Source organism: Histoplasma capsulatum, genomic scaffold, assembly GCF_000149585.1.
Source record: "Histoplasma capsulatum NAm1 scaffold_1 genomic scaffold, whole genome shotgun sequence".
NCBI lineage: Eukaryota > Fungi > Ascomycota > Eurotiomycetes > Onygenales > Ajellomycetaceae > Histoplasma > Histoplasma mississippiense.
Genome location: NW_001813982.1, coordinates 7,021,553 through 7,034,775, shown reverse-complemented (window position 1 = coordinate 7,034,775; position 13,223 = coordinate 7,021,553). Strand labels below are relative to the sequence as shown.

The following is a 13,223-nucleotide window of genomic DNA, read 5'->3' as shown; positions in this document are numbered from 1 at the left end:
GTTTTTGCGAACTAGTGCCGTCCCACAGATGATGGTGCAGAGCAGCCAACTTACGGAGGAAGGGGATGTGCCGATGACGCAGGTTGAGAGGGGACTATTTGGCGGCAGGAATGCGGCTAGTAAGAAGGCTGTGAAGGAGAGGAAGAAGAAGAGAGCGGCAGGGTTTTAAACAGGATTGGGGTGTTTTGCGGGTTTATTAGATATTTTGAAAGATTCTTTTCGTTTCGGAGAGGGAGGAACTCGGATTCGTAGAGGGGATTGCTAATATTGGGAAGTGGTGATTTTCGCCTTATTCCTCTCTCTATTGACATCCGAAGTATCCATGTTGTATAATAATCAATGGCCATGTCGAATGCGCTCTATATAAAATTAAAATAGCAAAATACACCAGCGCATCGTATCTATAAAAAATATATATATACATATATATTATATATATCAACGAGACGGTTGAACACATCCTAGAGTATATATAACAAGGTTACTACTGAATGTATATTCGCTTCTGCAAATACATATCTGCCCATCAACCCGGAGCTAACTAATAGCATGAAAAGTGGGAAAAATAAAAAGTGATGTAAACTAATATAGCCAATTAGAGGATGATATCAAGAAGTGAAACATATGGATATAAATACATTTTGAAAGCCCACGACGGGGTGTTCCCACCAGGGGATCGCACCCGATCCGCCCCACTCGTTTCTTTCCAGATAAGAAAGGTTTCGCAAAATAATCAGCTCAGGCCTCGAGATAATAGGGGAGGACGACGGATACAAGGAGACAAAAGCAGCGTCTAGGTATATATAGGTGTGTGTGTATTGGATATCTGTTTCTCCAGCATATGATTTGATCTTATAGAGGCCTTTTGGAACGATGGGTAGGCCATCGAGAACTCTTCGGCGTAGAAAGACGTGCGTGCGTGCGTGCGTGCGTGCGTCTCGTTTTCAGTGGCTGGAGGGAGGGATGACTCCTTTACGTGATTCGTAAGGGATAGTAGCAATAATATTGTAGTAATCATAATCGTGATGATAATGATTCGACAATAATGGTCGTGAGAAATGCAGGTCCGTTGCTCTATATATCCAACGCTAGAATATGGCAAATGCACGTATGTTTGCGCGGATATTGCATATATACATGTGGCTAATGACGTATTCGGATTTTCGTTGGCTCGAGAGGGAAAACACCGGCTCATGAACTGGAGTTATATATATCAGTTATCCAATCCCGAGGTGACTATGGCCGATCGATGCAGTTATGCGCCAGGGTTCGAGAAAGCGTTTTGGTATCCCGAGGAAGTAGAGTGCCACATATGTCACCAGAGCCAGATTTGTCGAACGCTCTCCAACTCTTTTGCATGCAAATGCCCTATCATTCTTTTTCATCGTCAACGTTAGTTCCGGATAAGAGAACTTTCCAGTCCAACTGCGGAATTCGGTTTGCTTTGATTTTCTTCAGTTTAATTATTAAAGCCATTTTGGCAATTTCCCGGCTCGTATTGTTTCACCGATGTCCGAATATGTCAATTTCATCAATATCGTCTTCATCCTCATCTTCTGTATCTTCCTGGTGTCCATCATTGTTAGAATAATCAGAGCCATCAGTGTTCTCGCTTTCGTCTTCGAACAATACTACTTCATCATCATCCTTTCCATCGCCAAATATCCCAAATGTAGGCCTGGAAGCTTTGCTACCCCAAAAAGTCGATGTCTTCGTCATCATTATTGGTTGACCTGTTCTTATCCTCATCATTGGCGGGGGGCCCGAGGAAGACCAAAACGAATCACGCTGTCGACGAAGGCCAAACTATTTTCCTATCACTGCAGGGACAGTTCGTAGAGGTATGGTGGAGAAGGATCGACGATAACTTGTTGTTTGGTCCGTAGACTGAATAGTTCCAAGGATGATATTGGAATCATGTGCCGGGACTGACCTTGACATAGTTGAAAGAAATGTAGTTTCAGTTGGTGTGTGGTTCTCGTCGGAGTTTGGTGGCAATCTGGTCATCCGAGTTGGTACGGTTATGTTACGGGATATGTTGCAGATTTCATTAGCTTCACGATGGTGGGTATTCTCATCATTGTTATCATTGGCAGTGAGGAGTTGTATTTGCGTTGTGTTGTAAGAGTAACATCTGCAGCAATAGTCAGTAAATAATGCATAGCATATGAAACGAGATTGACTTACATTTCGCATTTCAACCCCAGCCAGTGGTACTGGACAGCGGACTTCGCAGAACAGTCGTTGCATGATATTAGTGCTCTTGTATCCATAAAATCTGGAGGCATTGGCTGGTCTTTGATTGCACGATCTAGGCTTCTAAAATGGGCTTCCATATTTGCAATGGTTTTGCTGCAAATGGGACATCGATATGATGTTGTTGAATATTGGGAAAAGCACTTCTGGTGGATACTATGGCCGCACTTCATGAATATGACCGTCTCGGGAGAGGTGAACATGTAGTCACCACAGATTGGACAGTCACATTGGGTTGAACGTTCGATACATCTGTGAGTCTGCTGGATAGAGATTGGTATACAGACAGAGCAGGTCTAATTGGGCGTTAGCTGAAACTCGGAATTACCAACATGGGAACAAGATATACCTTGCAGTGATAATAATCCTTACCGATCCCTTGACCGATACGACAAATCCCGCAATCGTTACAGTGGTAAATGCTTTTCTGGCTGTCGTTATCCCAGAGTTTGCACACCGAGCAGTAGTAGCAGGCGGCCTGGATGCCGCACGATTTGCACCATAGCCCGGCCGCTTGCGGAGTGCGACAAACCATGCAGAGCATGTTTTGAGTCGCTCTTCGAATTAGAACGTGATCTTCTTCTTGGTCGTGACAAAATCTGCAAGGGTACCAGGCCTTGCATGTATAACATTGAAGTTTTACTTTCCTCTTATAATGTTGACAGCCTAATTGGAGATTCTCCTCTTCCACCGCGTCATCGTTTGCGGATTCTTTTGGGAACGAAATGATGCTCTCGCCAGATAGATCTGATGATGAGTCATGTCGAGGCGCGTAACTTGGTCGTAGATCATCATCAGTGAGATGATAGGGAAACCCGAGTGAAGAAGCAGACGTGGGCGAAGTAGGGGACATGGAAAAAGGACCCGAAGATCGTTTACTACTTGACACCGGTGTCCACGGCCGCTCTTGATCATGACAGCTGGTAGGTGAACGTGACTTGCTATACCTCTTGTGTAGAGATGAATTGTAATTCTCTGTCATAAGGGCATGTATCAACCTGGCCTTTTCCGCATTAGAAATTTTTGCATCCCGAATATTGTGAATCTTTTCCCTCAGCGTCTTCATTCCATCATCCTCCGGCAGCGCTGACCCACTTTTCACTTCCAAATGAAAATCAGCAGCATGATGTAGCTCGCTATGACCACTGCTTCTTCCATCAGGCTCTCTAGCTTGGACTATTCCTCCTATTCTGACATTCGAGCCAATAGTCCTGGAAGAAGAATCCACATGCACAGGTCCCGAGAGTGGAGTTTGAGGTTGACTCATTCTATCAATTGAGTCCGAGAAAGGCCGCTCAGCGGTGCCGTCCGTTTCTTCTAGCACCGCTACGTGGGTCCGTGCCGAGAAATGGTGCAGTGGAAGGGATGGATCCCTGGCATCAATGTCGGAATGACGATATGCATGGTCGTCTTCATAATGAGGGGTGGAGGAATGCGATACCTCCTCCGGGATAGCAAAGGAAACCTCACCCCCGCTAGGCATGTGGCGCACATCAATCGAACGATTAGAATTGGCCATGCCAGTGACGCCTACCTCACCTCGAGATTCGCCATTTCCTGGCCGAGTCCGTTGCGTTTCAGGCCCAGTATCTGATTGATCTGAGAGCGACCCGTGCAGTTGGCGGGCTCTCCGAAGTAGTGGTTCGGACAAGTAAGACGAAATATACCTGCTCATTGAGCAGAAAAGGGGACAGCGCCAGGCAGGGAGGTGAAGTTATTTATATAAGTATTAGTATATATCTCTCCTCCAAATCCCAGCTGTTGGTGTCGCGTTGAGGCAGGTTGAAGCGTGTATTTAATGTGACGTCTGACATCAGCACATGACATGGCGCCGTCCAGGCCAAGTGTCCAACGAGGGCCAACAGCAAACAACATGGACTGATTCCGTAGCACAGAATATAGGAATATGCTGTAATTTGTGGGATCTAGATGTGCAAGGGATTGTTTCCTTTTTTTGTGTTTATATTTATGTTAATTTACAGATTGTTTGGTTCATCTACTGGATTGATTGGTAGATTTTATATACTAGTCAAGGATGCACGATCATGCATGTTGCAACCGTCATGCTAGCTAAAGGGGAAGTAGATGGTAACACTATCAATTCCCTTGCTACCATTTGACGTTCTATTCTTTCCTCGTGTACTTATGTGGTTAGGCCTCAAAGCTCTGCGAGATCCAATTGCGGCTAACTCACGGTTGATTTGAGAGTCTTAATTCTTACCCAATGACATATTTGAGGCGTGGTTGGTTTGCCAGAATCTTCCGATATGGCAATGGGATGTCCCGATGAAGGTAAATGCACGAGCTATTTCCTCATTTAAGACAGAGACCAAGGCTTTCATTAAGCATCTTCAGAGTCATCTCGAATGGCCTGTATGCTGCACTCCTCATCTGGGAACGTGCTCCGGTTTGGGCATCAAAACTGGTGGGACTATTAGATGCGGAGAAGGAGAAAAATTGTACAATCCCTGGATGGAATTCATCTTACAATTTGGTATCTCCCAACGCAAGCTTTTGGGGTTGCTGCCAGAATCTGACGTGCAAAAGATTCTTGATGATCTTGTGCTCAGTGCTGGTGGAACTAGATGCCAGTCGAAGAAATTCGAGTGTATTCACAATTCTCTGGGGATTGAACTCTTTTGACGTGCCGTTTCGAAACGATTTCCGGAGGGTCCAGAGGAGGACATGACGTGCAGGGCTGGAATACCGTATGGTTTGTAAGCCGGTTCTATATAAATGTCTGTAAGCATGGAGGACGGCAATTTTACGGGATTGGGCTTCGAGCGCAGCGACAGTAAGCGACATCTATGACAAAGAATGAGCATAAGATATAAAATAATGATTTTTCTTTCTTTCGAAAGAATGGCAAGAGGGGAGAAGGGGAGAGTACCGTGCTCACTGCAGGATCGGTAAGGCAATCGCAGCTGCCTAGGGTAGCACAAACTGTGGGATGGTTGATCTTCTCATTGTGCGATCGCTAGCTAACTATATATAGGGGTAATCACGTGCGGTGGAGGGCCGCCTGGGCAACTAGTGCCCAACACAAACATTGCTGGAAGAAACGGAAGCGATGGGATGGAGTTAGGCTGAAAGCACTAGTAGCCTCAGCGACACAACTAAAATGCCAAATGAATTCAGGTATCATTCAATGCAATCCACCTGGCTAGGGCCTCCTCTATTTGATAGGGTTATGAGTAACTAACCGTGCCAAGCGCATCTCACTACCTCCCATTAGTGAGTGCGCCACACCGTAAAGGTAATAACACCGCAACGGTAAAGGTACCTTTTGTATGAGTTCATCATACAAACAGTACTTATAGAAAAACATGAATATCTTCAACATTATAGTAGATATGAGTTCTATATTATAATTGAAGTATATGTATCACGCTCTAAGTATATCCCAATATTTTTTTAATAATAAATCTCTCTCATTCTCTTATACTTGAAATCTGCTATGATGAATTTGAATGAATTTAGTAAAATTCATTTTAGATATATTTTTATTTAGAAAAAAATATTGTAATATACTTGAAATATGTATCATATACTTCTATTATAATATAGAACTCATATCTATTATATTGTTGAAGATATTCATGATTTTCATAAAAATGAAAATAGGTATCTTTTATATGAGAATCACATACAAAAGATACCTATTTCAAGTTATTACCGTTGCGGTGTTATTACCTTTACGGAGGGCGCTATCAAAAGAATTGCGCCGGCAAAAAGACAGCTAGACAGCGCCACAAATCTTGGCAGAAATTCCCACTGTATTTTATACTGAATATTCAGATCTTGATTTAATCTGCCTGCCAATCCGCCACCCCGCGTAGTCAGTTGAGTATTCTATTCCTCCACCTGCCCGTGCCGCCTTCCTTCTCTATACTCATTGCCACCTTCTAACTCTATAATCTTTTGAATATGTACAGGAATCCGCTCAATCCATGCCTGTATCTTCTCCTGTGGCAGATCCTTCCATGCCTGCTCCCATCCCATACTCTAACTGCTTCTGCGTGATTCTTAGGAGCTCCCTTTTTCATCGTTCTGCGCTTCATCCAAGGCCAAGCTGCTTCAATTGCATTGAGATCCGGCGAATTACCACACCAAAGCAACTGTTGAATGCCATGAATGTTGTACATATAACATTGAATATAGTGATCATGAGATGGGGCTTTATCCTCCTGCACAATGGTATTCAGACGATCAATTTGACACTCTTTTGCAAAGGGGAAAAGCTTTGGTAAGAGGATTTGAACTTGATAGCAATACCAATCAATTCCACTACCTTTTCCGCGAGATAGCTTGCCTGTGGCTTTTTTGAACTTCCATATTGGTTTTTGACCTGGCTGCTGACAATCAATCTGTAGTCTTTGTATGCCATTTGAGAGCTCCCATTCTTGCTTCTTTATAGGTTCTATCTTCATGTTTAAAGTCTCAATATACTCAAGGGATTGAGCACGCTCCTGCAAGGTTTCCCTGCTCCAACAGTGTAATGGACCCTTCTTGTCATATGAGAAGCAGGCCCAGAACATGAATTCAGAGGATCCCTTCCATCATTCACATATACAGCTTCGAGAATACACCTCATGAGGCGCACGCCATATTCTATATCCACCTCATCGATGAAGAAGAATAACAGAGGTTTCATCTGACCATATGACATTCTTCCAATCCTCCAAGGTTCAATCCTTATGCTCCAGGCAGAATTGAAGTCGATCTAACCGCATCTTCTTAGTGAGTCCTGGCTTCCATGTAGGCTTTGTTTTTCGAAGGCCTGCTTTGCGAAGAATCCTCCATATAGTCATAGAAGATATCTCAATTCCTTCATTACTGAATTCATTGGCAAGATCAGTACAGCTCTTTTCTCGTCCATAGCGATCATGTTGAACCTTTGCAAGAATAGCATCCTTAATGCTATCATTTCCCTGAGTTGGTCGGCCGGATTTGGAGGCATCTCTAAGCCATTCATCGCGAAGTATAATATGAGGCAGTTCAGGGTTAAATCCACGTTCAATTGTGTGTTTATATATACAGTTGATTTGACTCTTTGAGATCTGGGTGATTTTCGTGATTTCAGCATTTGACTTGCCAAAATAGGGTGATTTAAGAGCCACCACAAGAGCTCTTGTGGCAATATCGGTATTGGGTGCCACATATTTTAACAGTCATGAATTGTCAGATGGGATGCCAGAGATGAGAAATTAGAGAAGAAAGAGGAATCCATTCTTAATACGTGGCAATCTCATATAAATAGAATGCGGGGTGATTTGAAGCTAAATGTAATTACTCATTAAGACGTGGTGGCGCTTCTTGGCGGTATAATTGGCACGGTTACAAAGTAATTTCAACACCTTCGAAATTGCTCGCAGCGGAATTTGACAAGCCAAGAAGTTAAATACCACGCTTATCCCCATTGGTGCTAAGGTCAGTGGAGTTCAATATCCACCTAGTTTGTATCCTGGCTGCTGTGGTTTCGCTATGTTCAAAATTATGCTCGCTATTACTTCAATGATAGATTTGGCCATTTCGTGCTTATCTCTCAAGCCAATTCTCACCCTCACCCTAACCGGAGCTTTGAATGTGCTGTTAGCGGTGGTTAAATACGAGCAACTAGGAGTTAGTTAGTTACTCCGTAGTGTTAGTAATATAGTTTCCCACTTTTTAGATGCTGATTGCGGCGCTTCCATTTTAGGACTAGCGTTTGCCCAGCCTTCCCACTTCCAATCTTCCCTTTCTCAACTGTTGGAACCACAACTCTTCTTCCTTTCTCATCACGACATCAGTCGTCGGTTCTCCCAACGACAGTGTCTTTCTGGGCTCAGGAAATAGAATCTCCGCATATCTATGATTATGCTGGAACTTCATATCATTATCTGGATTTGTTGAGTCCCAGCGTGCGTTCATGTACCGTGCACACTGATGATATAGGTTTTCCAAGTTTTTGTTTCTTTCCCGACACCTTCTTGTGCCTTTGATCTGCACATCTGTCGTCAGGAGTATGTACTAGACTACGGATTATAAACTGGTATCGTGTGAACCCTTTCCCTCCGATAAATATGACGCGGGTGATTGCTCGAGCCACGTCGGCGCAAGCCGCCGTGCGCGCTCGAAGCAGGGTTCCAAAACCCAAGATCCGAAAGCATAAAATTATAATGGAGACCATTACCCAAGAGAAAAAGAAACTTCGCAGTGTTGTATGTGACTTAACTTAGCCATATCGGAGACTTGGGATCAGAACTTTTTAACATAAGGCCCACAGATCTCGTTCGAAGCCAAGGCTCCTCCGGGCTACACCTTTATACCTGCGGGCAACCCCAAGTTTACTAATGCATGCAAGGAAATGTGTCGACAAGATGGGCTCCAGGTCTTTGCTGTTTCGGTCTGTTGGCTGTCCTCCAACTTTCACTTGCGAGTTTGAATTTTGTATTCTTGTCACTGACATCTCTAGACAACGCCTCATCAACGAATGCACGACCTTTCGCAACAGGTGCATAGGATTGGTTATCACTTCCCTAGTGTTGTTGTGGCAACAATCTGTATGGAACGGGGTCTATTTCTTTCGTCGACAGGGAAAGTCGTTCCATACCAAGCAGCGTCGAAGACCTCTCGGCGTCTGACCAAGAACCTTGGTAGGGAAAAGCGGGCTGCTTCGGATGTATCCCAAAATACAATTAACGTGGAAGCGAAGGATGCAATCAAGGATTTATTCCCCAATATCCCGACAAAAGACTTGAACCGGATAATCAAAACGGCGTTCCAAAAGGTGTGTTGATCGCCACGTTGGGGTTCGTTGCTGACTCAATTTTAGGGCAAAAGAAAAGTCGGGACTGCCGTCGAACTACCGCTTGCGCGCCGCGTGCAATTAGCTGTTGTAGCTCATATTCGTCACGTCTATACTGACTATGATCGGCTACTCAGAATCACTTCTTTTCAGGATGCCAGAGCTGCGGTTGAAGAGCCCACTCTTGCTAAGCTAGTTCAATGGCGAGGCGACGATGAAAATGGCAAGACCGTTTTGGAAGATGTATTCCGCGAGGTTATTGTTATTTCTGATGACGAAGATGACGAGGAAGACGAGAGTGACCTTGCTGACGAGAGCTTCTCCAGAGAGGGTCGACAATCGAGCGTTGAGGTTGTATCGAATAAAGCCCTAACAGGAGAACTCCAAACAAGGCCTATGAACTATGGAAACCTTCCCGTTGGTGACCATGGAGCTGTCCAGGATTTCTCTGAAGATGAAGCTCCATCTGGGTTCAGATTTGTACCACAGCCTTCGCGAAAGAGAAAGGTTGCAGACAAGAAAAGACCGGATCGTAGGGGCTTTAGTCGATATCAAGCCTGGGATCGAGCCCGCAACCGATACAAAGCTGGTGAATATTTACCTGATATAGTTAGGCCTGATAACTATGTGGTTGATCGCTATTCCGTTCCTCCTACCATGCAGGATCCCTTGCAGGAAACGGGAAGACTGAATGGCCACCCCACACGCCCTCTTGTCTCTGAATCGATTACCGGCGCATGGCGCCCTCCACGACTCTATGATTCTACTAATGAAACACGCGTTAACCAACCTCTGAACACGATCGATCCCCTGCCATTAGATAGCAGCCCATATTTTCTCGAACCGAATGTAAGTTAACTCGTATAAACCAATAATATGACGGGTCCCTACTTGTACTTGCCCTTACTTTATCATTGGTACTGACAACAACCAACCAACTTACCCGAAAATTAGAAATCTCGAGCAGGGCCGCCTGATCGAATCCAATTAGCTGATGGTGCTATATTTGAAAGAGCCAACATCTCCACATGGCCCGAACGGGAGATAATCGTTCAAAAACCCAAGCAGTTGCCTCCTACTCTTATCTCCCCAAATGTACTAGAAAATTACCCCGATGAAAGGAGATACCGTATACCTTCTGGAGATTTGCATTTTCCCTCCCACCGTGGAGGGGATATCAGTGAGTATCAGGAACATTGCGTGCTCCCATCAATTGAAGGACCTGAGCCGCCTAGCCATTTCAGAAACCAAACAATGGAACAGCCGGACCTGTTACCCCGCAAAAGAGTTCCAGATGAATTTCCACCATACCAGATGAAGCCTGCCAACCCTCGTATTGAGGAGGTCTCAGGCAAGATGAACGTAATTGACATTAACAAAGACAGCCACACCTTCTCACAAAAAAGACAACGAGTAGAATATAATACTATTCGTGGAAGATCTCCCGTGGATAGAGATCGAGACAGCGCATATATATCCTTACCATTGGGGCCATACGATCCCCCAGCTTATCGTAAACCAGGTTCCTCGGATGTTTCTTTTTTTCACACGGAGCAGAAACCACTCTCATCAAATGGGGGCCCTGAAGTTCTGGGCCACCATCTTGAGCGACTTCCAATTGGTGCTAAAAGGCCTCTTGATCCTATTCCCTCAAGTTCACATTTCTCCAGTGGCTTCTCTGATCATCCCGAACATGGACGTCGATATGAAGCTCCTATTTCCCATGGTGCTCGTCACGGTCTTTCCAGTCAGAATATTTTAGAATCTCCTCGCTTTGTCTCTGCATCTGATAAACCTAGTTTTGATATGGTCAGGGATGACGGGCGACCCGTCAGACCTAACCATTTTCCCAATTTCAATCGTCCTCAACGTCAGGTTTTTGACTATGAAGACTTTGTAGACCCAAGAGGTCCAAATTCATTTAGGGATGCATGCCGTCCAGTTTTTGTTGCACAAGAAACCTCCATTAGGCGAAATTTTTTTCCTGATGAAAATACTCGAATTTCTAGTCTTCACTCTCACGACTTTGTGTGTCCTGTTAATTTGCAGGATGCGGATGGGTCTTTCAGGCATGAGCCACAAAGGAGGCAAGCAGCCCCAGCTAGCCCTCGCCAAACAAGACATGTACCCCGTGGTGCGTTCAGGGCATACGACCGAGTCCGAGCTGAATCACAACCGGATCTTTCTCATTCGGCACAAACATTTTCCTCTCGAGTAGCTCCCGTTCCTGAGCCCAATAGTCCATTCTATGTTGGTTCAGATTTCCCTCCCCGAAATAGCCGCCCAATGTTGAATCCTTCCCAGCCTTCTTCGGCTTTTTATGATTCGCGAACTGGTCGGCTCTCTATTGATGATGATGGACGGTATGCAATCAAGCGACAGATTTGATTTTCTTACAAATGATCTGTTTCCGCGCCCAGTCGACTAACATCGATGTTCTTTCCGTTTACCTCCTTCGTCTCTTTTTACACTGTTTCGATCTTGATTAACTAACTAAATCATTTGGTAGAAGGTACCACAATGACGATGGCATGCAGCAGCACTTAATCCGAGACGGCAGCCTGCGAAAGCGACCTCGCAGCCCACCGTTATACTATGAACGAATCCCGCCCGAACGCGCAAGCATCGTTCTGGGTGATTAAGAGGGATTATTTTTCACAAACAGCGCTTTCTCCTGGATTTCTAGAATATTTTCCTCTCCTCAAAAGAAAGAGTTTAAAGTTTAAATCTATGCGTTTATAGAGCCGGTGTTGGAATGCATTATAATTAAAGCAAGGACAAGCGGTGACATGTCTACGAAGTCAATATACGGGCGGTGGAAACTCGCATTAAGTGGTTTGGTGTATTGTGGAGAAATTGTCGATCTTCGCGGATTACACTATTCCCCGGGACTATCATGGCTACTCTACATATCTTATTTGGTATTTACATTTTACCATTTGTGTCATTCTCTCTCCCGGTACGGCAATACTGTACAGTAGTTACTCGATACCCCAATTTGCCTGGGAAGAGAATTGATGTAATGCCTTGTACATAATATCTTGAAACTCCAATGGAGCCAATTGATATGGGTTTATTAATATCCTAGAAAAGAGTTCTATTTTGGCCGCCGATTTCCTGTATACAGTGTATGCTGCATGACAGGAATGGTCTATCTAGAATGGCAGGTCAAGCCAATGATAGAGTAGCGGATCATCAGAACAAATATTTCTAAAAACTTGTTTTTCGATAGATAGTTACTCCGTAATGTGACACGATTGCAATCCGTAAGAGGCCCGGGACAATTAATGAAATGAGATGATCTCGCTCTGTATTCCCGCCCTCCTTACCAAAGCCCTTCATGCATAAAAAAAAATCCAAAAAATCAAGAGAGCTGATCATAACGTAGGGAATCCATCCATGCAAAAGGTGAACGTCAAAGAAAAACGTGAAAAAAAAAAAAAAAGAAAAAAAAAAAAAGAAAAAGAAAATACAGCGTTATCTTCCTCTCTTCCTCTCCAGCTATGGTCCGTCCCTTCCGTTAACTGAAATAGGAATATAAGCCCTTAATGATGGGCGCCATGCGCGATCAGGCCCGCCAACCCGCTCAACCCGACATCATGCCCTGATATGCGCATCAGGCCACTGAATATGCACATATATATATATATATAGCCATTACACGTCCCTCTGCACACCATCCGCCTCGCCACTATTCACAGTCTTGCCCGTCTTCTTGATAGTGCTGAGCACGGTGTCGTATTCGAGCGAAGGTTCTGCGAAGACGGTTGCGGTTTGAGACTCGAGGCTGACGGTGTAGGATTTAACGCCTGTTTGGGGTTTTGGAGGAGAGAGGTTAGTTTCGAGTAGTGTCTCGGGGGGGGGGGGGGGGCTATCCCGGTGATGTGCTTCGTTGGAACGACGGCCCGCCTTCCATAACTGCCAGCAATAGGCTGGCTTTGAGCGTTGTTCATCATTCTCAAAACAAACGCGGATAAAAGTGCGATATTTCAAAGGCTGTGCGCCTGATGTCATTGGCGCAGTATCTAGAATCGACATTGTGCAGGCTTGGCTTTGTTAAGATACGTAATGGGTATCTCATCGGGGTCTTTTACCATTGCTGTGGCTGCCTAGAGAGTGACATGGCGCCGAAAGCTGAAAATGGGGGAAACGTCAACATGTGCCAAGGCTTCTTTTAAAA

At 44.6% G+C, this 13,223-nt stretch overlaps 6 protein-coding genes across 6 annotated transcripts in view; 2 read left to right on the top strand and 4 right to left on the bottom strand.

Moving 5' to 3' along the window:
- Positions 1-1,503: 1,503 nt before the first annotated feature.
- HCAG_02002 (predicted protein) lies at positions 1,504-3,810 on the bottom strand (the record flags this gene model as incomplete). The annotated part of the gene is made up of 5 exons (XM_001544905.1): positions 1,504-1,690; positions 1,934-2,134; positions 2,188-2,552; positions 2,606-3,731; positions 3,791-3,810. 5 exons carry the CDS (start codon positions 3,808-3,810, stop codon positions 1,504-1,506), a joined length of 1,899 nt encoding a protein of 632 aa, XP_001544955.1.
- A 759-nt stretch (positions 3,811-4,569) lies between these two features.
- On the bottom strand, positions 4,570-5,061 carry HCAG_02001 (predicted protein; the record flags this gene model as incomplete). The annotated part of the gene is made up of 2 exons (XM_001544904.1): positions 4,570-4,678; positions 4,745-5,061. The coding sequence occupies 2 exons, from the start codon at positions 5,059-5,061 to the stop codon at positions 4,570-4,572; spliced, it is 426 nt and encodes a 141-aa protein (XP_001544954.1).
- A 57-nt stretch (positions 5,062-5,118) lies between these two features.
- Positions 5,119-5,550, top strand: HCAG_02000 (predicted protein; the record flags this gene model as incomplete). The annotated part of the gene is made up of 3 exons (XM_001544903.1): positions 5,119-5,165; positions 5,252-5,394; positions 5,492-5,550. 3 exons carry the CDS (start codon positions 5,119-5,121, stop codon positions 5,548-5,550), a joined length of 249 nt encoding a protein of 82 aa, XP_001544953.1.
- Positions 5,551-6,457: 907 nt separating this feature from the next.
- HCAG_01999 (predicted protein) lies at positions 6,458-6,643 on the bottom strand (the record flags this gene model as incomplete). The annotated part of the gene is made up of 1 exon (XM_001544902.1): positions 6,458-6,643. One exon carries the CDS (start codon positions 6,641-6,643, stop codon positions 6,458-6,460), a length of 186 nt encoding a protein of 61 aa, XP_001544952.1.
- A 1,097-nt stretch (positions 6,644-7,740) lies between these two features.
- Positions 7,741-11,685, top strand: HCAG_01998 (predicted protein; the record flags this gene model as incomplete). Its single annotated transcript, XM_001544901.1, has 8 exons — positions 7,741-7,882; positions 7,955-8,003; positions 8,270-8,456; positions 8,522-8,641; positions 8,711-9,025; positions 9,071-9,892; positions 9,998-11,406; positions 11,553-11,685. 8 exons carry the CDS (start codon positions 7,741-7,743, stop codon positions 11,683-11,685), a joined length of 3,177 nt encoding a protein of 1,058 aa, XP_001544951.1.
- A 903-nt stretch (positions 11,686-12,588) lies between these two features.
- The window catches only part of HCAG_01997 (predicted protein), a gene marked incomplete at both ends in the record, with an annotated part of 1,073 nt that continues 438 nt past the window's right edge, over positions 12,589-13,223 (bottom strand). The window contains 2 exons of the mRNA XM_001544900.1: positions 12,589-12,647; positions 12,721-12,852. Coding sequence (XP_001544950.1) covers positions 12,589-12,647; positions 12,721-12,852 — 191 coding nt within the window. The remainder of the gene's footprint in view (positions 12,648-12,720; positions 12,853-13,223) is intronic.